The 26,805-nt window shown below is 32.2% G+C and overlaps 4 protein-coding genes across 9 annotated transcripts; 1 reads left to right on the forward strand and 3 right to left on the reverse strand.

Annotated features, from left to right (window-relative positions):
* The first annotated feature begins 1,686 nt into the window (after positions 1-1,686).
* Positions 1,687-5,884, forward strand: LOC136773069 (epidermal growth factor-like protein). The gene is made up of 4 exons (XM_066726442.1): positions 1,687-1,886; positions 2,631-2,709; positions 2,809-3,248; positions 3,742-5,884. The coding sequence occupies exons 1-4, from the start codon at positions 1,717-1,719 to the stop codon at positions 4,295-4,297; spliced, it is 1,245 nt and encodes a 414-aa protein (XP_066582539.1). The 5' UTR covers positions 1,687-1,716; the 3' UTR covers positions 4,298-5,884.
* A 134-nt stretch (positions 5,885-6,018) lies between these two features.
* On the reverse strand, positions 6,019-18,037 carry LOC136773067 (uncharacterized). 3 transcript variants are annotated; one of them, XM_066726439.1, is made up of 7 exons: positions 17,333-18,037; positions 13,002-13,145; positions 12,631-12,792; positions 11,936-12,112; positions 11,037-11,177; positions 7,809-8,059; positions 6,019-7,026 (listed from the first exon to the last, which is right to left on the reverse strand). In XM_066726439.1, the coding sequence occupies exons 1-7, from the start codon at positions 17,634-17,636 to the stop codon at positions 6,856-6,858; spliced, it is 1,350 nt and encodes a 449-aa protein (XP_066582536.1). In that variant the 5' UTR covers positions 17,637-18,037; the 3' UTR covers positions 6,019-6,855. The 3 variants fall into 3 exon arrangements, with proteins under 3 accessions (XP_066582536.1, XP_066582535.1, XP_066582537.1); XM_066726438.1 differs by having other exon boundaries at positions 10,920-11,177; XM_066726440.1 differs by lacking the exon at positions 11,037-11,177.
* Positions 17,661-22,457, reverse strand: LOC136773064 (platelet endothelial aggregation receptor 1-like). Of its 4 annotated transcripts, none has more exons than XM_066726433.1 (8): positions 22,259-22,457; positions 22,057-22,159; positions 21,068-21,970; positions 19,862-20,595; positions 19,536-19,699; positions 19,306-19,464; positions 18,053-19,006; positions 17,661-17,793 (listed from the first exon to the last, which is right to left on the reverse strand). In XM_066726433.1, the coding sequence occupies exons 1-7, from the start codon at positions 22,408-22,410 to the stop codon at positions 18,927-18,929; spliced, it is 2,295 nt and encodes a 764-aa protein (XP_066582530.1). In that variant the 5' UTR covers positions 22,411-22,457; the 3' UTR covers positions 17,661-17,793; positions 18,053-18,926. The 4 variants fall into 4 exon arrangements, with proteins under 4 accessions (XP_066582530.1, XP_066582527.1, XP_066582528.1 ...); XM_066726430.1 differs by having other exon boundaries at positions 19,862-20,598; XM_066726431.1 differs by having other exon boundaries at positions 17,762-17,898; positions 19,862-20,598.
* A 1,986-nt stretch (positions 22,458-24,443) lies between these two features.
* On the reverse strand, positions 24,444-26,213 carry LOC136772808 (tRNA (guanine-N(7)-)-methyltransferase). Its single transcript, XM_066725959.1, has 6 exons — positions 25,708-26,213; positions 25,247-25,374; positions 25,002-25,186; positions 24,823-24,936; positions 24,653-24,754; positions 24,444-24,588 (listed from the first exon to the last, which is right to left on the reverse strand). The coding sequence occupies exons 1-6, from the start codon at positions 25,806-25,808 to the stop codon at positions 24,469-24,471; spliced, it is 750 nt and encodes a 249-aa protein (XP_066582056.1). The 5' UTR covers positions 25,809-26,213; the 3' UTR covers positions 24,444-24,468.
* Between the last annotated feature and the right edge of the window lie 592 nt (positions 26,214-26,805).

Below are 26,805 nucleotides of genomic sequence, written 5' to 3' on the forward strand. Positions count from 1 at the left end.
ATTCGGGACAATACCATATCTCTTGATCCACAAAAAAAAAAACATCAAAATAGATTATTAAAAACAAGGAACATCCATAAAAAACAGTGATGTGCGTGATGTCGTGGATATTTAGCCACTCCGCTGCATGTAAGTGTAAAATATATTTATGGTATTTCTGAAAATTTACAAAAAGAAACTAGAAATCTTTCTCTGTAAAATAAATATCTATTTATATTTATATAGGCTGAAAGCTTTCCTAGCTTTTAAGCTGGCAAAAAATAACTTTTTTCAAGCGTTAATTTGTAGAAAAAACTATTGAATTTCTTGCTTAGAACCTTGAGAAGCTATATGCGAAAATATAGTTTGTGTAATCAAATGAATTTCCGAGTAATCCAGTAAAATGTATACAAAACATGAAGTTTGTTGGTTGCTATAGGAGGTGTGCGGTAAAAGGGGAGCTGATGTTTGGTGAGAGGGAACGCCCCTCTCCTCACCCCAGCAGATAACAGTATCGAACCTCCTTAATCGTAAAAGCATATTCTAAAAATTCACCGTTTCAATTTTCCTTTATTTCCTAAAGAAAAATTTGTAAATTAAACATTAATCTTTTTAATTTGACTACAAACTATTCTTATCACGTTATGTTTGGAAAACTGAAATAGTAAATGTGTATAGTATACTTTTAAGATTGCAATATCTCACAAAGAATTCAGATTGAACTAGAAACGTATATTTTTCTATTTACTAAGAGCAATAATTAAAAAAAAAAGAATAAAAAGAATATAGATTATAAAAAAATATATTAGGTTCTAATAAACTATTCTAATATTTTACTCTGTACTGTCCTTTAACTGTGTTTTTATGTTTAATTATTAATTACTCAATTATAATAAGAAATTATTTTTCTCTTAAATTCTCAGAATGTCTAACTAGGACATTCTGAATGTACTGCATGAGTCTCCTTAAATGATGCAATACAAATTTATCATATAGTTCTGCAGCTTATCAGTATTGCACTATTAACATTAACCTTTCATGTTTAAAGCAATCCGAATAATCAATGTACTGAATCATATGTAAGCTTACTTATTTCTAAATAATATTTACAAATACGCTTTAACTTTGGTATTTCCTAAATTATCTTATTTATTAGTTTTTTTAAGTTTACTCTTTTTTAATCGTAATATTTACTTAAATACTTATAGTTCATATTCATTTAATTATTTTATGCAATTTATTGTTTTCTTTCAACTGGCATGACAATTGCATTATGTATTATACTGAATGTGTCTATTAAATCATTTTGTTAAATAGCTAAAAGTAGAAATCGTAACACATGTACACATGCATATTTGCATACAGAATTTTACTGCAAATCTCCCCTTTTAAGTATTATATCGTTATTAAAACTGATTTAGCTAACAGCGATGTAATATAATTCTGGTCAAAAATAATTATAAGCTTGGATGATATAAACTCAATGATAAACAGAATATACAAAAATATATTGTGAATCATATTTTGAAATGAAAAATATGTTTTTATTGATTATTAATTCATAGCTTTTATGGTTTAATCTTGATGGAAACATCATTGAATTTGCTTCCCGATACTGTTATATAATTTAAATGAATAATATAAAAGATGACCTCAGTATGAAATCATTATCGAAGAAGATGCTATGCTAATCTTAAAATTAGTACGTAAGCGCAGTAGTCGAGCATTGATCGTTTCATGAACATGGAGAAATCTTTCTTGTGTCTTATTTCTGTTCTTCTTCTAAGTTTGAACACATTAGCTCAGGAAGGTGTTAAAGGTTTCCAACGACCTTATACCTTAAATAGTGCTAACCAGTATGGAAGTCCTGTTAATGGTTCAGAAAATCTATGTTACAAAACTGTACCGTAAGAACCTAAAGCTTTCTATTGTATATTTATAATTATTATATAGTTCTCTAATTTTCTGTAACGAATAACAAATCATTGTTTAAATGTTATGCAAATTACATTAATCAACAAATTTTTTTAGAATGTATGTGCAGTATTGTTTTTGACGTAATTTGGTATACTCAATCTAAATGCATTGTACAAAATAGACTAATAACTCATGATTTTAAGAAAATTAATCCTAAAAGTGATAAAATTGTGATTTTTGGCATTCCTCGGTGATAATATCAAAAAAATCAAAAGTGATAGTATAATTTTATTAACTCTTTTGAATTCTGTAAAATAAAAACTGAAGAAGTCAATCATATAATTTCAAACGGTACACGTGCCAACATTCTTAAAATAATGATAAATATTAATAGATAGGGCCATGCATATTATTTTAAGATTATTTTAAGGATATCGGTAACTTTTCCTTTTCAGTTTTTATAACTGATTTTTTGACGCTTTTAGTGTAAAGAATTTAGAGCCTTTGTTATAATCACATTAAAACTTTCAATTTTTGAGAAATTGAATTTGATTTAGGCATTTGGACTCAAGGGACCAAATTAAATCACAAATGATGCTGTGCTTTCATGTTTCATTCAAGACCTGTAAATTTATCGACTAATGGTATTAATGCTTTCATTATATTTTATGTAAAAATTAGTTTTGATAAGATAACAAAAAAAATGTAGGCTTTAATCTTATAATTATTTTCAGATACAGCCATGCACTGACATTAAATGCTACTGGTGGTGTACCTAATACTTTACCATTACCCTCTGAAGGAAGTCAAATAGTAAGTATAACATTATCCAATTTTAAAAATTACTACAAACTTTTTATAAAATTATTTGACACATGTCATAAAATTATAATTTATTCGAAAAAATTACAGGATCCTAATCAGAGATGGATTACAATACTGGATTGCTGTGATGGCTACAAACGCAATGTTACGACAGGAAAATGTATGCCTGATTGTCAAGAGGGCTGCTTTGGTGGCAAATGCACCGGACCGAACTTATGCAGTTGTCCAGATGGATGGTACCCTGTAAAAGGTGTCTGCATGCCCTATTGTAGACGACCTTGCCAAAAGGATGCATATTGCTTTTCACCAGACACATGTATTTGTAAACTGGGATACGACGAAGTTGGAAATGAGTGTCATCCTATTTGTCCCGGTGGATGTATAAATGGTGACTGTATCGGACCTCGAGTATGTCGATGTAAGCCAGGATACCGCTTAAACGACCTTCAAGTATGCGAACCTGTTTGCGAAGGAGGCTGTCCTCACGGAGAATGTACCTTACCTGGTGTCTGTAACTGTCATGAAGGGTATTTAATAATATTATCATAATCGCTAGTCGTGGAAGTAAATTTTGCAAATATACAGGGTCTGTCAGATATTTCGTATAAAGAGGCGGAGCTTCATTCGAAGCCTCGTGGTGGTGGCTAAGCATATGATTGGCTGCGGAGAGAGAGAGAGAGAGAGAGAGAGAGTACAGTTACTCACATTGCTTATATGTATCACTCGCAGCCAATAAATGTTATCAATCTCCTCTTCAAAAAGAGAGTCTACTAGGAGTAATAGAGAAATGACGATAGCTTTGTTCTCTTTCTCCCTTTTCGCGACCAATCACACGCAACCTCCACTACGGGGTTTTATAAATGGACCTTCTTCTCTTGATACGAATTGTCTTACGGACACTATAATTTAAGATACTCTTAAATAATTTTATGTTGAATAGTCGTATACATTAAAACAAAAATAAATACTGTTCTTCGTGAAGAATTTGTCGTTTAAGCTTTAGAGATGAAATTATTTCAGGTACGTGAATCCACCAAACGACAGAGAATCGTGCATTGCAAGTTGTCCTTCGGGTTGCGTGGAAGGTGATTGCATTTCACCACGCGTATGCAACTGTAAGCCAGGCTGGAATCGCGATGACATAGGTCGATGTACGATTGCAACCAATCCAGTCACTCCACCATCCTATTCATTGTCTCCATGCAGATTCGGCTGTGGTAACGGCACCTGTATTGGACCAAATCAATGTGCCTGCAATCCTGGACATATTCCTGATCAAGTTACAGGAAGATGTATAAGTTATAATAATAATGGATATCCTACCGGAGGTTTCTCTTCATCTGCGTCCAGATGCGATCGACCTTGTTTAAACGGTGACTGCACAGGACCCAATCAGTGCACTTGCAAACATGGCTACATTTTAGATCCCATGGACTACACACAAACTAGATGCGTTCCTGTCTGTATCGGAGGATGTCCCAATGGTGTCTGCTCGGGACCAAACTTCTGCCTTTGCAATCCCGGCTTTGCAAAAGACACTAGTGTCAAGGGAAGTCAGAGATGTGTGCGAATGTAATAGGGCATTAAAAACGCGTTGTACTTTTTAAATTTTATATAAATTATATGTTATTTGATATCATTAAGCATGCTATATATAAATAATGTGTAAAAATAAACTTTGTGTATTTTTTACAGCAATAATTAAGTCAGAGAAACTGTCATTTTCTTTTTATTTTATTTTGGCTTAACAAAATCAATTAAATAATGAAGTACCTTTTTCAGTAATTAAAATTAATGCTCATTATCCACAATGATCTAAAAAGTTACTTATAACCATTGAGACAAAAATTTTTTATATGGATGGCTTTACGGAAATTATTATTTATAATGTCAAACGCATAATAATATTTCAAATTCTGTCATTACAAAGAAATTAGTGTATATTTCTATTATTTTTAAAACATTTCACAATCCCAGTAAACCTTTAGCGATAATAACATAATCGTGTTTTCTATACTATGTTTAAAACATGCAAAATGTAAGTTCAGTAGAATTATAGGAATGCCCATTTAGTAAGACTTTACTGATCATAATTAAAGAAATAAATAGCGTTTTAAAATCAATTATGTCATATTTTTCCAATTTAGTATACAGAGTGTGTAACTGCATGACTGCTCGTATCATCCTTTTAAATGGTAAGGAAACAGATAATTGGATGCTATTCAAATTAAGATTTCATGACCTAGTTAAAATCAGTTTACAACTTTAGTCAATTAAATATTTAATAATTTTAGCAGCTGTAACAATTAAAGATAAATACTGCACGCAAATGGTTATCTGGGGAAAATTCACAAACAAAGCATTACGACAAAAGCTCGATAAGTCGAAGGGAGGGGGATGCATTTTACCTTAAATTATATCATTATTGGGTTAACAAATTTTCGTTTTATATGAAGTTTTTTAATAAACTCATTATTTAAAAAACTTTAATGCTTCTGTGTTTGTATTTATCTTTTTAGTCATAACCTTAGGCTGGAGCAAACGAATAATTACACGCATAAATGCAATCGAGGAAAGGGCTTTTCTTCGAATTACCCAATTTTTTATTTTACAGTCTTGAACCATTTATCAATTAATAATAATGCTTTTTCCATAAACTTGATGTAAAATAATGTTAACAATTTCTTAACGTCTTTCATATATATACTGCAAATAACTAATAACAAGTATGAAATATTATTTTTAGTCATTACCATACCGTTATAATTTATAACAGGCTATATAGTATTTCACCAAAATAACGCAGTTAAACTTATTAATAAGTGGTTAGCATTGGTAATTTGCCGCCCTTACAATTTACATGGTATTTTTAGACGTTTCCATAATTTTGTATTCCTTGACTTCTACATTCAGGAAAGGCAGCGTAAATTATCGGAACACGAAATATTTCAATATACATATTTCTCTAGATTATCTTTATACATGTTATGTATTTTCATATAAGAAATTCTCTTCTGTGGCTCTCTTATAATTATTTTATTTATTATGTTTCTATATTTTACACTCATTTATCAATAGTGGGAAAAGGCCTGTATATAATTTATTCAAAGCAATGTTCGATCTCTGTTTAAAAAATAGCACAATTTTCAGTTGCTGTCAATAATACTGAAGAAAACCAAAAAAAAAAGAGAAGCAAAAATTAGTAATTTCCAAGTATTGCAGCATTGTATGAAATATGAACTTTTCACACAACCTTAAAAGAAATATATCCAATTGAAAAATAGTCGCTGAAAAAAGTAAATTAAATCAATTTTAATAAATTTATCTACAATTAACATCCAGTTTTGCACAATTTTATATTATTATCAATATTATTCCGGACAAAAATGATATACTATAAACACAAGTTGCACTTATTACGATAATCAATATTTGGAAAGCTTAATAACGAAGCTGCAGAGATTGTATAATGGTATGATAATTTACGTTAAGAGCTTTATCCCCCTTACAAAGTTTATCGCATAATCAATCATTGTAAACCTAACACCACTCTATCTGGTGATAGTTTACTTATTCTTTATCGGTATGAAATTTTGTTATCATAAAATTACATTTGTTTCAGAAATTTATTGTTCAAACGATTTATTAAATGCTGATATGTAAGCAAGTTCGCTTCAGGATTGTTATAGTTTAACATTGTCTTTGGTTACAATCAGGATCAGTTGGAATCATCTGCATATTTAGTGCAATTTCGACCATCATAATAATTTTAAAGCGCGATGGTTATTTTTAAAAAGCTCTGAAGTTTGTCAAAAGACAAACTAATTATAAAAAATTCACTGAAATTACTATCCTAATTTGATTGAATATTGTATATAAAATGCTTGAATTTCGATAACAATTGCTTTTTAAGAGTCAATATGCATATAAGGGGTAATAAATTCTTATTTTACTGTTTACTGTGATACAAATTCCTGTTTAAAGATTATCTAATGGTGATTTACATTCATATGTTTAGAAATCGTACCAAGCATATAAGACAATTGTTCAACCTGTCCAGTATCGTTGACAAGTAGTAAGTAAATTATTGTAGGGTTCGGTTGAAAAATTTTACTCGTAGATTACTCCATTTATTTATACTTGAAAAATGTCACTAGTAGCACAAGGTGCCAATTTTGGTTGTTCCGAAATTTCATTTGGCTGAGAATTAGATGGTAAAATGTCAGCTATTTTATTGTTAGCTGTGGCCGTAGTGGTAACTGTTGACACTTGTGTTACATCAGGGATGTCAGACGTCGTTGGTACCTGTTGAAAATTATTTTTTAAGGATATTGACCAGATTTGCGTTCTTAACCCTCTACGGTCGAAGATAAGATTTCAGTGCTAAAGGTTTCTAAGTTTTTTTAAGCAAATTTGTATTCTTTAGTCTACTATATTCATACGTTTACATCAATTATTCTTCAAAAAGGTAGACCTACGCAAGCTGACGCAAGCCAATTCATAATAGGAAGCGTACAGCAGGTACAGTGATAGCGAAGTGTCAATATGCAAAAGTATACAGGATCCGTCAGATGATTCGTATCAAGAGGCGGAGGCTCACTTGAAGCTCCGTAGTGGGGATAAGCGCTTGATTGGTCGCGGAGAGAAAAAGAGAGACAACAATACTATTCACGTCACTTTTTTGTCACTCTTAGTAGTCTCTCTTCTTGAAACGTAAATTTAAAAAATTCATTAACCACTAAGGAGAGAGACTAATAGAAGCAAGCGAGAGGCAGTGATCAGCCAATCAATTTTATTAATCTGTGTTTCAAAAAGAGAGCTACAAGAAGTACGGTGAAGCGACGTAAATAACTTTGCTCTCCTATAGCGTTAATAGAATGTTCGTACACTATTACAAATTTTTATTTCGTTTTAACTGTATTTGCTGTGCGTTCCCTATACGTCTCTAAAACGGTTAAAAAACTCGAGTGGCTTTTTACCGAAAGTCCACCGCAAAGGATTCATATTAATTATATATGCAATTATTTTCTAAAAAAAGTAAACATGAATAGAATTTCTTATGATTTTTTTAATTGAGTTATTATTACCTCGTTATAAAAAATCTCGGTTCCTTCTTCAACAGAAGGTAATAACTCATCCGTAGAATGAGGTGTTCTTGGACTGGGTGTAGGCGCCACTTGCTGCTGTTGCTGTTGCTCTTTTTGTTTAGCAAGTTTTAGCTCCTGCAATACTTGTCTCTGTTCTTTATCGTTTCTCTCCTTTTCCAGTCTTCTTGCACTGTAACTTCGGGCTGATGAAGTGGAACTATGAATCGATGCTAAACTAGGACGCCGAGACCCTAATAAAAGAATACAATATTTATTAATAACTCAATTTTAATCTTAAATAATTTCTATTTTTGTGCTTTTCTCATATTATAAAAAAATTCTATAAGTAAAGAAAGAACAAACTACTCGGATTACAATTTTAATATTAAAAGAATGCTATCGATAAATCAGTACTCTCCTACTTAATTCTGACAATGATTATTATTACTATTCTATAGAATGTATTCTGAAAGTAATGACTACTAAGACTAAGAAAAACTGTTTCTATTGAAATGCAGACTAAATCATTTACAGAAAATTGGTTTGAAACAATTGCAAGCTAATATCTCTAATTTATTTGGTATAATTATATAAATTAATTAAATTAAAACTATTATAAATTGTTCAAACATACAAAAGTGATGAAATTAGCAAAACATGCAGGTGTTAATGAATTATTTGATTTATTATATCTTAAATAATGTTAAATTCAGGAATGATAAGGTTTTCTCAACTTGAATTAAGTACGATGCATGTTTTACTTCTAAGTCTCTCTATGAATATTAAATTTGTGATAGTTAGTAAGTGTGAATATAGATGAGAAAAAATTTTTATTATTATAATTATGCATTTTGGTTTACTGTAAAAATTGCGTGCATAAAGTAGATTTTGTATGCTGAATTAACCACTAAACGAAATTTATTACCCCATTCGATAGTAATGATTGATATGAAGCAAAATATAAGCCAGTCTCAAGAACAATGTATCTCGCGCATCGTTCCCAAAAATATTTTTAAAACATTTAGTAGGACCAAATGCATTATGCATGCGATGCAATTATCTTACCAACGCTTTCCATCGATATTGCTACTTATCACATTTTTTAACATTTTTAATTTAATATATTTAATATTTGATATATAAATGCATAGCTAACCAATCTTTGTTTCAACGTCTCTATTTAATTCAAGTGTAACTATTTACGAACATTAATTTATTATTAACGTAGTAATTGCAAAATACGCATCAGTTGTGAAACTTAAGTACAACGTAAGGTGCTAATGGTGGATACTAAGCAGTAGCAAAGCAATCACTGATATAGCAAAAATAAAAGCATCTCCGACAGTATACATAATTGTTCTTTAGAACTTCATAATTTCTTACAACATTTCTACAAGTGTTCACAACGAAAGTGAATAATTTAATGATATTATGGTATAACTCTGTATTTCGACGATTAACACAGCAAGTAAATGTTAATCTAATACCGAATAAGCTAAAATAGAATACAAGAAATACATATAGGGAAAGTGTTACATGAAAATAGTAGTTTGAAAATGAAATAAAATCTATTTTTCCATCATAGCTTTCCATATAGCGATAAAAATCAAGTTTGATCGACAATTTTACGTGGTTATAAAAATCTTTCATTGTCGGTTAGTTCCTTTTTGCATATCTATGTTCAATTAAAAGCAACGATTAAACTCTAAACTATCCGCTAAGCTACGTTTAGGAGTTCGAATTAAAAAATCTGTATTTTCTACCTCTCCAGTGATTAATACAACAGGGGGGAAGAGTCTGCTACGCGGATTATACTATATAATAATGAGTATTTACAGTAGCCACTTTTTTTTTATCGACACATGCAGAACGAAGTTTATTGAATCGTGTGTACAGTGAGCTAGTTAGTGCACAAATAAATTCGCTCCGCGTTATAGTCTTACCAGTTACGTTCGTTCTTAGCAAATCAATATGAAACTGGCCGCTGCCATCTTGCTATCTCGTAACGCACGTTGTGCGGTACATTGTTTTTAAGTGCTATTATTAATAAATATAGTTCGCGTTTGGTCTCAATATATTTTTTATTTAATTAACTAATTATGACTGGTGTAATTAGTGGATGGTGTTTGGTAGGTAAGCTATGAAAATGAAAGAAATATCAGTGTGCCATAAAACTTGAGAGATTTGGCAAATATCTATCTCATAACATATTCACAAATTGTGTAAAAGTATCGAAGAGAAAAATAAACTTTCACACGTCTACATAAAACGATCGCTCGTAATTTGATTCTATGACCAATTGTTGAAAAAAGAAAAACATTCAGAAAAAGACTGATGTAAGTGTATCAGTGTATCCAACCTTTCATTCAAGCCAATGCTAACACCTCTAAGTAGAAAACATCAAAAAGCAAAAACATTAATAGTTTCATTACTGAAAAATGTGTTTCAAACCCATCAATTACAATTTTTGAAGCAATACTCTTCAATTATAGCATTTTTTGGTGAAAATTATTACTGTAGTAACAACAAAGTAGGAGAAACAACCGATGCTAATTAAAAGCTGAGGTAACTTAATGTGGTGTCGCACGGTGAGTAGCACAACACGCTTGGTGTGCAGTGTGACATCACTTTTATACGCTCAAAGATCTTATTAATTAGGAATAATTAAATCCTAAATTTGAACGTGATACGTAAAAAGAAAAGATCAGAGTATGTAGTAGTAATTTAACCTGTAGAGGACCGGCCTGGAGGTTTTTGAAATACTTTTCTATGTTCCTTCTTAAAAACTTGTTATATTTGTAAGTTAATTTAATCATGAAAAAGGCTGATATTGCTTTACTTCCTAAAAATAGACTTCTGGTCCTGGAGAGGTTAACTGGAAATTGGGATATTCGTGATACAATAATAGATTGGAAGAAAGAATCTTATTATAGTACAATACAATGTAAATTAAGTAATTGTACTAGCAATTATACAATAATGGTAAATGAAAAAGGGATAAGAGATAGAGAGGAATAAGAAAATAAAATGAGATAGAGATTCAGATAGATAGAGAGAGAGAGAGAGAGAGAGAGAGAGAGAGAGAGGGAAGGTGAAAAGGTAATCTTCTACCGAGGCCGTCGGAAGATCCCTCAGCTACATCGCTAAGGGTACGTCGATGTTTGTTTCCGCCTTTGGTTGCTTGTAGGTGGCACGATATAAGCAAGATGGCCGCGGCACGTGCCGCACCTGCTCTCGATGCCGGAACCAAAGGTCCTCGACTTCCGCCGCTGCTCGGCCTTCGAGGGAACGCACAGGTCAAAGGTACTCCACTACCACTTCTTTGACTCGAACGCGATGATGGCCGTCCATGAATCGTCAATGGAATGCCTATTATTTTTGAAAACAAAACAACATTTCTCCAGACTAAAGTTTTATGTACCAAAGCTTATTAATACTAGAGATTTTTTAGAGAATACATAGTAATCTAGTTTAGGGCTATATCAGGGCTCGGGAATTTTCGTAAAAAAGGAATTTTTCAAAGTGATGCTCCCCCTTTCCTAAGTTTCACTTCTCAACGATACTCGTAGACCAATAATTCAGAATTCGGTAAGTAAAATAAAATATATGGCAGAAATGGTTGACAGTTTTAACTTAAGTGGTTTTAAAAAGTGTGAAAATCAGCTTGATTTTTTAATTAATCATGCTATATTTTTTTACAAATTCTCGCAGCTGATTTTGAGAGCTTTCTAAAAATCTGTATTAATGCACTATTTTTAATTAAGGCGATTAGGAATAGTAAGTGTATTAAAAAATAGAAGAGGATTAACGAAAATATGAGCGCGTTTATATGGACATCAATCAGTCGTACATTTTGTGTCTTCATCAGTTCTACACATATGCACAATTCCTTATACAAATACTTTCTAAGCCTCCGGATTAAATTAATGCTACATTATTAACAAATCGTGATAGTATTTCGGAGACCTTTCGATATCAGTTTTAAGATTATTGAGGCATCGTATTACTGCGTTTATATATTATTTTAAACATGATGGATTTGGAAGATATCTTTCAAATCCAAATTTCGTGTACGTATACTCTTAAGCCTTGATTATTTTATTATGAAAAAAGAGAAGACGTGTTACCAGTATCGTTGGAAAATAACATGGGTGGTGCGTGGCTGGCGTTGGCGTAATGACGCGGCCTTGTATACCTTGCTCTGCTAAATAGTTTCAAGACAAAGCATATTAATCCTGTAAATACTGCTATGCCCGACGCTATACCCAACAAAGTCGGGATATCGGTCTTGATCAGCACCAAATCTGTAATAAAAGAAATATTAAGCCTGACTTATTGGAAAATAAAACTGTTTTTTTTTATCAAATAAATCAAAAGACAGATAATACATAGAAAGGTTACTCACAGTTACACAAAATAATTTTGACCGACAAATTACATTATTTGTTACAATTAAGTTGAAACTCTGTAGGTATTTCCGACTGTCCAAACTTTAAAATACATTTTTTTTATAAATTGGATTGTTAACTTTTTTTAATCATTTCATGTTAGTAACTATAATATATCGAACTCAGGTTGAATTAATTGCGCGTACGTAATTGTAATGAAGTCTCTAAAATTCTGTAATATATCTTGGGATAGAGTTAAAACCACCCGTCTAGATTAACGCTTTAACTATTTGGTTTATATTTTTAATTTGACTAAATAGTTTATCTTTTTAGAACAGTCGTATATTAATAAATTGTTGAATTCTTAAACGAATAATAATATTTCTACGAAAATGAAGCAATGATATTACTATTGAATGATTAAAGTATGGTACCTTCGGCACAGAAAATTTTCTTGTTAGGCCTAGATAAGGACACTCTATGATAGCCTTCCTCGCAGTCGCATACCGCATTATGTTGTACCTGCGTACATGTCGAATGTTGATCGGTAAATGCACAGGAAGCACGATAAAAGCACTGTTCTCCAAGTTTTTTTGCTGAAAAAAACAACATTTTTATTACTTAGCTCATATTTGAATGTTCCCCATAAACGCGCTACTTCACAATGAAAAACAAAAATCAGCACCGGCTTAATTGTGTTAAACTCGGTCTAAAATACTAGAATATTGGCAATCTTTAATGTTAAATGACACTAGGAGGAAGTGACTAAATGATATAAAAAAAATAAACACTCGAAAAGACATACGTTTGGCACATCCTTTGGTAGGACCAAGTTGAACAGGGTACAATTTATCGCACTCGCAATGTCCAGTGTCGGAGTCGCAGAAAACGTGAGGCAATTCGGGATTACACGTGAATTCGCACGGTGATCCAAGGTACCGCCCTTTTTCTGCAATAGCGATAACACTAATTAATTATGATGACCAACAGTATAAGGTGTCCAGTTAATTTATGCTAAATCTAAATTGGTTTATAGAGAAGAGGATTATTTTGAGCAAATTCTGCCAAAAGCTCTCAAAAACACCCCACTCGTTTAGCATTTAATCCAGTTGCTCAATAGATATTTCGACTTGAAATCATAAGCAGATAAGTGACTATGTGCATTAAGGTGTATATAGCATCACGCACACTACTTCAACCAAATTCACTCTCAATACGTTGGCCTATATACAAATTTAGATCGAAATACATTATAAATGGTTGTATAAAATGGAGAAATGAAAAGAAAGCTTTGGAAAGATCTTCGAGTATAAGCTATTGAGAATATGCGATAAAAAATAGGCGGTTCTATTTAAAATACGCAAAAGTACTTTACATGCCCTCTAAAAAATTACCAATAGTAAAACGGTAAACATCATCTGATAGATTTCTCAAAGCATTTTTTAGAAGGCCTGCAGAAATTTTTTCTACGTTTTTCTGTTTTTAAAATATTTTAGAAGGTCCAAACTTTTTTATATACCCTATAAGAGTAAAGTATTATTTCAGCTACTATCTAGTTTATTGAATCTGTGACTTTTAATACATAAATGAAAATTTGCTTCATAATTCCCTTTAATAATATAATCGTAAACAGTGTGTGTTATAGTTGACTTTCATATTTGCAAAAATGCTTATCATGCATATATAAATCTTTTTAAGAGCTTGAAACTTGCTAGTATTCATATAAGATAAAATTTTATTCTCGTAGGCCACATTAAATGTATATTATGGCTAAATTATTCAGAGTTATAATATGAATAACAAGTGTGATATTATATCTAGCACCACTTGTAATCAGTAAAATTTCATAGAAATCTTACATCGAATGAAATATTTTTTCTAATTAATTTCTTTCTCATTTCCTTCAATTATAATTTTTATTTCAATTATATAATAATTCTTTCTATTTTGTGTGTGTGTAACTCAGCTAAAAGAAATTAAATGGATGTCATATGGATTTTGCCCAATGAATAAAAGGGATTAATTAGTATTTAATTTAGATACTTTAGAAATTATAGTGGTATCTTTTTTGTTCATCTCTATTCTAAGTAAAAAATTTAATATTAACACACTGACTGTGAAATGAGAATGCGTAAGTTTATGCGTAAACGAAGAAGGCCAATCAAAATGACAAAAGCCATACTGTTAGAGTATGTTGATACAACGCATATGCATTACTATACACTCTCACAGTAATATTCTTGTGTTAGTATGCACATAGCAAATATAAGACAAATGAATCAGTGTTCCGCAGAGTTAGTAATAGTTTTGGTATCGATATACAGGCCTATGTATGCTGCATACTAACACAACGCTCTGGAACTTAGAATATGGAGTTATGCATATGCACATTATCAGCGTTATTTATCAATGAATTTCGTCATTTTTAAGATAACTTTTGCGTATACGTATATAATTACACATTTCGTTTTACTGTCATTGTATTGATATGCATCATGCAGCAACCCTATATATCTGTAGCTATCCAGCACTGTTGGATGCATTCAAGAAACAGTTCTGTAGCATTATATTATACTGTCTAATGACCCCATTCAGAAGTTTCTTGGCACATATCCATATAATAGGTAGTATCGATAAGTCAATATTATATCAGAAAAAGTAGCTAGACGTGTTCTAAAAATTAATGACCTAGAAACTTCAGTTTCAGCATTATCTAAAAGGTATATATAAAAACTAATCTTATTTCTTGCACTTCTCTTTTATTATTTAAATTTAAAGGTCAATCAAAAAAATCGATAATAAAAAATTTGGATATCTTAAGATTTTTTAGTTGCTTTGTCGATTTTTAATATTCTTTAAAAAATTTAATCTATTTTGCATAAATAGAATGTTTCTTGCTAGTGAAACCTCTTTGGATGCCGGTATATTAGAATCTAGTATTTTAGAAAAAAACATCATGACTTGCTATAATGGCGTGTTTGCAGTACCTATCACATAGTTGATACATTTAATACTGCTGACGCGATAATCAACAAACTTTTTCATTTCACAGTTTACGCTTTTAATTTTCAAGAAACTTATATTATTCGAATTAAAAAGTTTACCACGTTAAATATATGTACATATAAAATGTGCAAAAAATTTCAAACCAAATATTTATTTAAGTTAATGTTTTCTCTTTATAGATTTCCCACGTAATTTTAAAACGCAAATAAAAGCAATAGACGATAAATATACCTACATACAGGGTGGGAATTAACGAAAATGTGTTACTCTGAACCTTTTTCAGTAAAAATTAATTTTTTCAGAATATGCTCGAACGCGTCAATTTATGATTAGAAAGGGCCATAAATTAACTGCATAAAATATTTTCTAGGTGAAGGAACTTGAGAGTTAAAAAGGTCACCTTCAGTTTTTTAAATACAACCCTCTGCTTTTTATCGCATATTCGTGTAGCTTATCTCAAGAGCTTTCATAGACCCACTTGTCATTTTTTCATTTCATCCAATCATTTGCGAGATATTTCGATTTAAAATTCCTCGTAGAGGAGAGTGTTTGGTTAAAGTAGTATGCGTAACCACTACGCGCGCAAACGCATAATCGTTCACCTACTTATACTTTCAAATCCAAATATCTCATAAACGACTGGATAAAATGAAAAAATTATAAGAGTCTTTGAAAACTCTTGAGATAAACTTCACGAATACGTAATAAAAAGTAAATGATTGTATTTAAATAAAATCAAAGTCACCTCTATAATTTTTAAGTTCTTCCACCTTGAATATTTTTCATGTCTTTCGCTTTATGACCCTTCCAAAACAACTTGACGTGTTCGAACATTTTTGTAATTTTTTTTTTTTGTATGAAAATGATTAAAAATTATTTTTCTTAGGCCACTCTATATATAATTTATTGAATTATCTTGTTAATTTTATACATCAGGGCTTATTTGCATTTAAAAACGAATTTTTAAAATCTTGCATCTATACAAAATAACGTAACCTATTCAGGATGTAAGTAAATCAATGAAGCTTCTAGCGTGCTGAAAGCATTAACGAAACCATTTAAGAAGTTAATTTAAACATTTTCAAACGAGAAACTCGTTATTTTCCACGGAGCAATCTCTAATGGAGAATGCGAGATGTTGCTGTTGCATACAAGCGGCTCTTAATACGGCAGTAAAATGTCGGATAAAAATCTTGTTTACAGGTCAAGAATATTCAGCAAGTTTTATATAACAATTATAGTCTCTTCTATGCACAGATACCTGCAATACCTATATTACTTTCTAAAGGAATTATCTGGATCATTTAATAATTTTTCCTGAAAAAGCATTTTGTATTCTTTTCTTCAAACAATAAACTAAATATAATATTTAATATTTTAATTATAGCTCCTAGATACGTTCAAAGTTACGTCACGATGTAGATTCAGTTTGCCTTGCTAATAACGCGTTTGTTAAAAATTAACGTTATCGTGATTAGATAAGATAGAAAGCTTTGTGTTCGAAGAAGTACCTCTCGTATAGGATTACTGTCGAAAGGTTTGAAAGTTGCAAACTCGATCAGCAGAGCTTTTTGCGATAAGTTTCAACAGACTCAGCAGATATACGATAGAACATCGGTCAGCATTCGCTGGTAAACGCTATAAATACTCGAATAAGGATAATCGCGTGCATCAAAGTTTTCTTCGGTTCAATTCACGAACGATACTTCAAATTAGTCGACGAGTAAATTCAAGAACGATCAATAATAAAGTAAAAAAACCTAGCAAGAGGTTTGCATCGATCTGTTAAGAACGATAACTCGAGTGATGAGTAACTTCTAGAAATGGACATCATGAGGTAGATACTCATTGCAGGATTTTACCGTGGAAACATTTTCAAAGAGGTCGATGGGATGATCAACTAGAAGCGCGCAGGTCAACAGCTCCGGTCGATGTTCGGGGTGGTCGTTCTCTAGACACGCTTGTTTTTCCTACAATAGCGATCGCGAGAAACACAGGGAAAATATAATTTCTGCAATTTCTAGGATTTTCACATCGTAAAATGGCTAAAAAAAAATGTGGAATTTTTCAGCAAGGGCCTTAAAAATCATGGTGGTCAAGGATGGTCCGTGTTAGGTTAAACTAGAATACCTGTGATATTTTCATCGAGGTAGTCCTCGTCAAGATCGTCTCCGAGGACATCGTCGGTGTCGTCATAGACATCGACGTCGAGGTTGTCGATGAATCGGCTGGAGCGTTGCAGGTCAGCATCACCTGACATTGATATCCTGCGGCTTTTGAAGGAACCGATGGTCGAGGTGACCGTAGATGCCGGATTGGTCTGGGATGAACTTGGATGAGCGGATGTGATAAAGACACCGATAAGGCAGCCGAAGAGCAGCCAGCACCGGCAGGAGCAGCGAATCAGTCTCAGGTCGAAGGGAATTACGCTCATCGCCTCCTAGGCGCGAGTCAGCCCCCGAAACCGGCCACCGGTGGCGCATCGACATTATTCCCCGTCCCCTGCCCCGTTCCCTTCTCCGTCGTCGTCGTCGTCGTCGTCTTCGTCGTCGTCGTCGTCTTCGTCGTCTTCGTCTTCGTCGTTACTGCCGCTACAACCGGTAACGGGACAAAGATTTACATAAATTGATGAGTCGGTTCCTCGCACCGGATAAACCTCCTCTTCGACATTTGTTAATCCTCGATTGCGCTGCTCACTGCAAATACTTCACGATTATAATTATCGTAACACTTTAATCCATTTCCCTAATAATAATTCGGAGCTTTGAATCGGCAGAAGTAACGTCACACACACACACACACACACACACACACACATACAACCTTAATCCCCTCTTTAATAATTTATACCTTCAACAGCCCTCACTCGTAAGAATCCTCGGTCTTTGTTGGAAACAGATTGCGTCACGATCAGTTCCCACTGTGACGCCCAAGCGTCGAATTCATAGCTATTTTAACACGATTTCCTCGATGTTGAATACACGTTGATATCGTCGAGAGGCGCTTTCAAAGTCTCGAGGACAACGTCGCCGTCCGTAGCTAAGGCCGCTAGCAATTTCCTATCCATCCGGAAGCAGACGGATGCCTTCTACTCCCCTCTCCTGCCTTTCTTTCTTTCCTACCCCTACTCACCAGTTTGTTCACCCTTTCCCTTTCGCTCCCTCTGTCCGCAACTGCGCATGACGCGATCCTGGCGCTACAGTCGTCTTCTCTCACGCGCCATCCATGGTCGTATACATACAACATACGTATTATTATCCCTCAACGTTCCATCCTGTTCCAAATGATTGATCCTTGTTTATCAGCACTCGCGTCGCTGACCCCTCTCTGCTAACTCACTCTTCTCCCTTTTTACCTACATTTTTTTTTTCTTACCGCAATTCTCTTTTCCTCTTTTATTTATGTACAGTTTTTCTACTCCCGTTTGTATCTTCAAACTCATCCCCAAGTTTTATAATGTCGACATTCTGTCACCAACAGAAAATAACAATGCCTCTGTTTAATGAAAGAGTTCTTTTATAGCTAGGTGTGTATAAATTAGTGACGAAAATTAATTAATTTTTCTTTATTAAGGCTCACTTTATTTAAAATTTTTTTAAGTAATTTAACAACTTATCGTCTTGTACAATTTCGCATGCAGAAAAATAAGAGTATTTTACATAAGATATATTTGTCTTTACACGTAATTAATATTGTAATAACGTAATAGAGCTCTGTTTATTGACTAGAAGTAGTAGGTTTCATCGGATACCAAGGTTTCGTTTACATTTTCTTCTCCCAAATTTCTATTTGGCAGTGAAATATCTGTAGCAAATGAAAGAATTTTTCTATCAAATGTCATGTATTAAGTTGTTTGAGGATGTAATGATGAGTAAAAAGTTCAGAATCATTTAAAAATCTTAATAATGAGAAAAAAAAGTAGAACAAAAGTTTAATAGTTTAATCAAAATTCATCCATAAAGGTTTAAGCTGATATAACAAAAAAATATATTATCTAAAGCCATTAATTCTTTTCATTTGAATTTTATTTTTTAAGCTCAGATTTTTAAATGTTTTGGTAATTTCGAACTTTTGACACACCTTATGTATAATTCATAAATTACCTGGTTTAAAATATTTTTTGCGCAATATAAGGTACATTGTTGCAACAGCTATGATTGTACTGAGAATTACAAAACCAACAATTGCGATAGGCGTAGTGAATTTTAATCTCTCGTACACTGGATAGCATGTTGGACTCTTACAGCAAGAGTTATTTTCAGCTATGAAATGAAATAGTTATAGTTTTAATCTTACAATTATTTGTTCACCCGTTTCAACATTCTTTGCTTACCTATATTGAAAAAACATCCAATAGTATTGTTTATAGATGTGTCCATTATATCCAACTCAAAACATGTAGTTTCATTGTTAATAAAATTTATACATTCGAGGCATTGCGGATATGTGTAGTATATTTCACCAACAGTTTCGTTTGCTTTATGTAAGTTGTGAATACTGAAAAATGTAATAGTTTGTTATTTTCGTTACCTTTAGCTTAAAATATTGAGTAAAATTCGGTTTAAAAATAAAATCTCTTTATTTCAACTTAGAGTACTATTAATAAATTATATCGATTTAATATTTTAATAAAGAAACCGTGAAACAAATGAAACTAACTTTTCAATGGCACTATTGTTACTATCGATAAAAATGCTGCATAGAGTAGGAGTTTCACAATGATTTCCAGTCCAGCCATAAAAGCATTGACATAGCTGTTGTCCATCGATGCACGTACCATGACCATTACACCCTCTGGCGCATGTCCTAATGCATTTCGTATCATTTTCTTCGCTACTCTTTTCAAAATTACTTTGACACTCGCATTGATATGGAGCCACACAATTTCCATTTTCGCAATTATCACAATAAGGTATACATGTGTTATTGCTATCTTGAATGTAGCCGTCGTTGCATTTGCAAGTATTGGGTTTTATGCAGATACCATTTTCGCATGAAATGTCGCAGAATGGAATACACAGTCCTTCTTCGTTGCTTTTGTAACCATCGTCGCAGCTACAGGTATTAAATCCACTGCAAATTCCGTTATCACATGGTTTTTCACAAATTGGTGAACAGTCCACTAGGACGGTTAAAGCCTCAATGATGTTTGCCCCAACCTGATGAAAGCCTTCCTTGCAGCTACATTCGTTCGGCTTGAAACAAAAACTGTTTGGACCACATGGAACTGCACAGATAGGTTGACAGTTATAGGTGCTCTTATCGTTAAATAATAGATGGTAGCCTGTATTGCATTTGCATGCATTTGGCGAAATACATTTGCCATTAATACACTTCTGTTCACAGGCAGGTACGCACAAGCCAGCGTTTGTATCGTCGTCGTTCGTTATTTCCTGCTGACAATTAATATAACTTGTTAATTAAATTAATTCATTACCGTTCCCTTACTAATCATAACAATATATAGGAATATTGCCGATGCATTATAAATTATTAAAATTGAAAAACTTAAAATCTGTAAATTAAAGAAAAAAAAAAACACAATTTCGATAGAAAAGCATCCTATTTTCATAAAAAGTGTTGAAAAATATAGTCTTCGTCCAATTAAAAAAACACATTTTTGTTGCACAAAGTGAGAGATATATAGTATATAAGATGAAAAAACTATGCAAACAATATATAAGACAAGTGTGCAACAATTATTCAAGGAATTCTTTGAATTGTTATTAAAAAGCACAGTTATATTTTTACAAATGCTTGTAAATCTTGTACTTTTTATTCTAAAATATATTTCTAATCCGCACACTCATTTGACTACGCGCAGTTTGATAGAGCCACCTTAATTGAAACACCTTTATCACTTACCAATCGACTGTCGTTTAAAAGAAGAAATCCGTGGTAGCAGGTACAAACGGAAGGCTCTATACATTCCCCATTAACTCCACAAGGTGGATCACACAAAGGCTTGCAGCTGTCTCGTCCAAATTCACTGGATAGAAAATAACCTGGCTCGCACGAGCAAACATCAGGTGCTGTACAGTTTCCACCGATGCAATCATTTAGACAAACAGGTTCGCAGATAAAATCGGAAGAATTCATCAGGGCATAACCGTCGAAACAGGAGCAAAAATTAGGCGCAATGCAAGAACCCTGGACGCAAGTCTCCTCACAAATTGGGGTGCAAGATTGCTCTGAATTCATTTGGTAGCCTACAAAGCATTCGCAGGTTTCAGGAGCTATGCATGTACTGTACGTAGTACACGGTTCCGTGCAACGAGGGTCACACGTGAATGCGTCAATAGGGTCGTAACCCTCAAGACAAGTGCAGATATCGGGCGCACTACAAAAACTGTTGGTGCATGGAAGATCGCAATGGGGCTCGCAAAGCGTCTTGTTTCGATCCAACTCGTAGCCAGGATGGCAAGCGCATTGACCATTGATCCAGCAATAACCACCCATCTTCTCACAATCATCTAGACATGGTGGTCGACATGTGAATCCGTCTGAATCCAACCAATAGGATTCTTTGCAACTGCAAGTTTCTGGCGATATACAAGTACCATTCACGCAAGGATTTGTGCAGATCGGGTCACACTTGTAAATAGAAAACTTTTCGTATCCTGGAAAACACGCGCAATGGTTTGGTCCGGTGCAGTTGGAATTTTGGCATGTTTGCTCGCAAATAGGCTGGCATATGCTTCGTCCAGCGCTCATTTTTTCTATGTATCCGTTACAGCATTTTTTAAACGTGAACCAAGTCACGTGATACTATACAATTAATCATGTCGATAAGCATGAGTTCTTTTTGTCATCCAGCAACATCATTTGTCAGTATAATTATATTTTGCTCTTACCTCGGTTTTATAATTTATACGTGTGTCAGTTTTATAGTAAATTCCTCCAAACATTCTCTTTTTATATGTTTCTACGTAGGGGACGTATCTGGATTCTAAGCGACTGTACGATACAAGGTAATGGTAATTTGATTAGAAATATTATTTTAGTATGGCAAATGTAAGATCTGTCGAGTGGATACGTCATTGTCTTGTCACTTACCTTTCAGCTCCTACACAAACTGCATTCTCATCGTTGGAAGACCAACTTATCGGATCTTCATGTATTACATGGAAATCACATAAGCAACAAAAGGTGAGTATTATAAACACTAAGCTAAAGCAATTATTGCAGAATAATCGTCGAGTCTTCATTTTTTGTTATATGATGAAAATGTAAATTCTAATAACTGTTAGCTGAAACTCTGGATGCATTGTATCTCGTCATTAGTTTATTTTCGACTGAACGAAGATAGGATGTTAGTATCGGAAGTGAGTCGTACGTATCATCCTTTCCACAAAGGGTCAGATAAGACAATGTGTAGTTCTAATTATCACGCATTAACTGTGCATATTCTTTTATACGAAAAAAATAAATAATACACATATAGATGTTAAACATTTTTCTTTTATTAACTAATTATATATTTGCTTTTACATACATTTTTTGGTATTGAATTAACAATATACTCTTTCAACAACTAAATGAATGATACTCTTATTTACTTAACAGTTCGTTGCAAAGAAACATAAACGTTCATTAAAATATTTAAACCTTAATTATTTATAAGTAGAAAATAAATTGTTACGTAAATCAATAATTAAAAACAGAAAGTATTTAAAAATATACAGATCGTTGAAAAAGTATTCAATGTGCTCGTTATCTCGAATACTAAAGATTTCATAAAAATTCGGGGTTTGAGTTTATTAAGAACGTCGTCCTTTTGAATATCTACCGTTCCAGCCAGACATGTCTTACATTTGGAATAAACGAAATTCTGTTTTTTATTAATAAATATTTTACTCTGAAATACTGAACAGTAATAAAAATATAATATAAAATAAGGTATTTTTTTTATATTTGCACAAGATGTCTTTTTAATATCTATATACATTTGTTTTTGTTTCTTATCGTCCTTATAGATATTATGGCACACAACAAATTTTTATTTCTTTTTAAATTTTAATTTACAAGGAATCATTTTAATGGTAAAAATATACTCTATAAATTCATCATACTCGATTATCTGATTTTTACCTATATGTAGATTGTTAAAAGAAATAAATGCGATTGCAATAATTAAAAATTTCAACTAAGGCCCGTTGAACGATCACAAATCAGGTTTCTCATGTGCAAAATAATAAGGAAAAATTTGAAAATCACAAACTGCGATTGGCAGTTTTTTTAGATTTTTCTCGCTCTATTGTACAATAAAATTGTACAAGTGATCTGATTATTCTGATTTGTGACCATATAACATGCATAAGAATATTCCGATCCGATCGACTTATTCAAAAGCTCGAGCTCCACTGATATTGCAACAATTACAGTATTTCCAGTCTCTAACTTCTTATTGTAACACATTACTTGTAAAAGAATAATAACTAAAAGGTACGTTATAAGATATTGAATTGTATTATTCTGACTACAAGTTGAATCTGACTATAGTTGTACATTAAATATTCCTTCTTTTTTACCGCTTTAAGTAAGATCTTTGGTTGACTTTGGTAGTTATTAAATTGACTAGATTAATAAAGCTATTAATTATTGTAATGGTGTAAATTAAGCTGTATTTAATGGCAATTTTAACCTTTTTGGGTGTTAGCGAACTGTTTATTGTAATATTAACAAAAATACTTACCATATTCATAGTTTTATATTGACAAAATTTTTCTATTAATAAAACAAATAGGAAAAATATTAGCTAAGAACCAGCGTAGGGATATAAATTTTTCATAAAACAACTTTTTTAATAACAAATTCTGAAATTCTCTCATTTCAGAATACTTTTTTAATTCATAATATACAATTTTTAATCTGTACTAAAATACTTCTGAATTATTTTAAGAGTTATTATTAATTGAATTAAAAAGTCAAGTAATGCATTGAATTTTTTGTAGTATATAACAAATTTTTTGCACTCTACTTTGTAATGTGTAACAAAATCATGATACAATTAAAAAAACAATGAAAAATGCATTACACATTTCCATTACTATTTCCTAAAACCTATATAAGATAAAGAACCTCTCTAGGAAATGCATAAAATAGGAAAGATCCTTAAAAAAGAAGAAAAAGGTGTGGGTAATTGTCTAATTTATAATTGAACTGAAATCACATCATTCTTGAACAATATTACAAAAACTTAACCTTAACTTTTGTTTGTTAATCATTTTAAATGGAAATGTTAATATTCATAGCTTTTATTGGTCTCAAGCTACATTATCTGATATACGTTTAAATACAGCTAAAAATTTATCTCCTTTATTCCTTGTTACTTTTTTTCCTTCTTCAGTACTGTCAAATAATTTATCAATAATTGGATCACATGCCTATAATAAAATTATTTAAAATAACTCAATGTACTATATATATAATATTACAAAAAAATTTTACCAAATCATCAACAGATACTTGTAGAAACAACGGATGCTCTGAAAAATGCTGGATCATCCAATCATGCAGATCTTTTACATCAGTGATAGTATATACTAAAGCCTTAAAATTTGATTATCTATAAAATTTTATTTCAAAGAATATTTTATGTCTTATATAATAAATTTTACCCCTTCTTCCAAAACATATGCATATTCATCTAAAAGTGCATGGTTAATAATACGCCATTTATGTTTTGCTTTTTTAAAGTGTGGATCCGGGTACAAAAAAAACATTTTTTTAAGCTGTAAATTATAGATTTCAAAAATATAATTCATTTACAATTTTATAGATTTTTCATTCTACTTACCTGCCCTTTATTAAAATAATTTGGCAAATATTGCATTGCATTGGTTCTCAAACATGCAATATTTTGGTAAAGACCAGGATATTTTAATCTCAAAGCAGTAATACGATCTACAACGTAATCTGATACCTTTACTCTAATTTCCAAGCCAAGTATTAGTGAATCAGGAAACATTGTAGACAAAGTAACTAAATAAAAATATATAATAAAACTTAAAGCTTTTATTTGTTTTATAAACACAAACTTACCTAATAACCCTCCATAACCACATCCTATATCAAGAAACTCAACTTGTTTTAACTGACTACTGGTTTTGTCAGAATTTATGAAATGAGGATAATATTTACTCCAATCTACCAGTGATGGTTTTATAGGACTATAAAGAATCACATTTATTTTAGAAAAATAATTAGATATTTTTTTAATCCAAGTTTTTGTATTTGAAGCAGTCATCATTTGAGGTAAAATTGATCATTTGAGTGTGTAAATGATTGCTTCATATAAATATTTATTAGTATTATATTACTATTTATATTTTTGAAAAATATGTATAAAATATAGCATAATATGATAATGTTTTGTTAAAAAAATTAGCTTGATGCTTGAACACCTCAATGTATTTGATTCACAAACCTGAAGACTAACCTCACTCCAATGGATACTACAGTCATTTAGCTTACATGAAACAATTAAAATTTATGATACTCACTAGTCAAAACTATGGTCTGCAATGGGATTAGAATGTGCTCGCTGTCTGTAAAATCTTTTTTGTGGCAATTTAACTACTTGGCTACTGCTAGCTTCAGTCATGTTATATTAGGAATGTTGTTTTTACTTGAAAAATTCTTACAGTCGAAAATAATGTTTAATTTCTTATCGTTACAGAACTGCCTAACCTTTATAAGATGCTAATCAAAACGTATTGCTTTTTTGCGGATTGAATGACACCGAAAATCATGCCGCATTCCGAACAGTAGAACTGTAACGCCGTTTTTCAGCAAAACAATCACATCCCCTGGAACTCCTGGAAGCACGTGCGTTTATAAGTGTTTATAAGGCCATGCAAGACAGCCGTCAGGTCATGAAATAGCTGAAACTCTATAAGATGTGTGATGTAATGTACAATAGACTTCCAGTTCTGTCACTAGTCACTACTGTCTACTGGAAGTTAATAACGGAACATAGCTTAAGTTCGTTCTACATTGTCCGCATTCAATCCTTAGCGCTAAGGATTCTGTATTCTGTATGTATAGTAGTACAATGTACCTTCTGTAGGCCAATTCTGCAACTCTAACGATAAATTTTGGTATGGTTAGGTCGAAGTCAAAAACAAATATCGGTACGTGTAATGATACATGTATATCTATCTATATGTATGTAGAGTTTTCGGTCACTACCGGCTGATATCGAAAATTTTTGTCAAAATTACAGAATACGGGATCTTAACGCAACTAAAGAGTGTGTTGAGACTGTGTTCTACTTGATTTTGCTAAGCATTTGCTAAATAATAAGCTACATTGTGCGATCTTCAATTAGGACAGTAGTAAGTAAGCAGCACTAGCTATTTGCATCAGAAGTATCGGAACATGCAGCACTACTAAGTGCTGATTTTTAGACACCATTTTTAACTATCAGCAAAGTGCTAGCTTAGCAAATACTATCCAAAACACGGTCAATGAGTTGTTACGTCACTGTCGGATACTAGTCAGGTGCACGCGACTACACATTCAGTATTTTAATTGATTCGGATGACATTTGAAACAAGTAATACACATGCATTCGTCATCCGACAGCGAAAAAGATGATA

Source organism: Prorops nasuta, unplaced genomic scaffold (genome assembly GCF_024137725.1).
Source record: "Prorops nasuta isolate Cenicafe-Biocafe unplaced genomic scaffold, Cenicafe_Pnas_1.2 PNAS00004, whole genome shotgun sequence".
NCBI classification, from domain to species: domain Eukaryota; kingdom Metazoa; phylum Arthropoda; class Insecta; order Hymenoptera; family Bethylidae; genus Prorops; species Prorops nasuta.

Bases quoted from the DNA above. Each gene is read 5' to 3' on its own strand.
- LOC136773069 (XM_066726442.1), top strand. From the start codon at position 1,717: ATGAACATGGAGAAATCTTTCTTGTGTCTTATTTCTGTTCTTCTTCTA. The intron at 1,887-2,630 runs GTAAGAACCTAA...AATTATTTTCAG, and splicing joins CTATGTTACAAAACTGTACC to ATACAGCCATGCACTGACAT. The intron at 2,710-2,808 runs GTAAGTATAACA...AAAAAATTACAG, and splicing joins CCTCTGAAGGAAGTCAAATA to GATCCTAATCAGAGATGGAT.
- LOC136773067 (XM_066726438.1), bottom strand. From the start codon at position 17,636: ATGAGCGTAATTCCCTTCGACCTGAGACTGATTCGCTGCTCCTGCCGG. The intron at 12,793-13,001 runs GTATGTCTTTTC...TGTTTTTTTCAG, and splicing joins TACCAAAGGATGTGCCAAAC to CAAAAAAACTTGGAGAACAG. The intron at 11,178-11,935 runs GTAACACGTCTT...CAAAAATAATAG, and splicing joins GTTATTTTCCAACGATACTG to GCATTCCATTGACGATTCAT.
- LOC136773064 (XM_066726430.1), bottom strand. From the start codon at position 22,410: ATGAAGACTCGACGATTATTCTGCAATAATTGCTTTAGCTTAGTGTTT. The intron at 22,160-22,258 runs GTAAGTGACAAG...TGTATCGTACAG, and splicing joins GTTTGTGTAGGAGCTGAAAG to TCGCTTAGAATCCAGATACG. The intron at 19,700-19,861 runs GTTAGTTTCATT...TACATTTTTCAG, and splicing joins AACAATAGTGCCATTGAAAA to TATTCACAACTTACATAAAG.
- LOC136772808 (XM_066725959.1), bottom strand. From the start codon at position 25,808: ATGACTGAAGCTAGCAGTAGCCAAGTAGTTAAATTGCCACAAAAAAGA. The intron at 25,375-25,707 runs GTGAGTATCATA...GATTCTTTATAG, and splicing joins GCAGACCATAGTTTTGACTA to TCCTATAAAACCATCACTGG. The intron at 24,755-24,822 runs GTAAAATTTATT...TCAAATTTTAAG, and splicing joins CATATGTTTTGGAAGAAGGG to GCTTTAGTATATACTATCAC.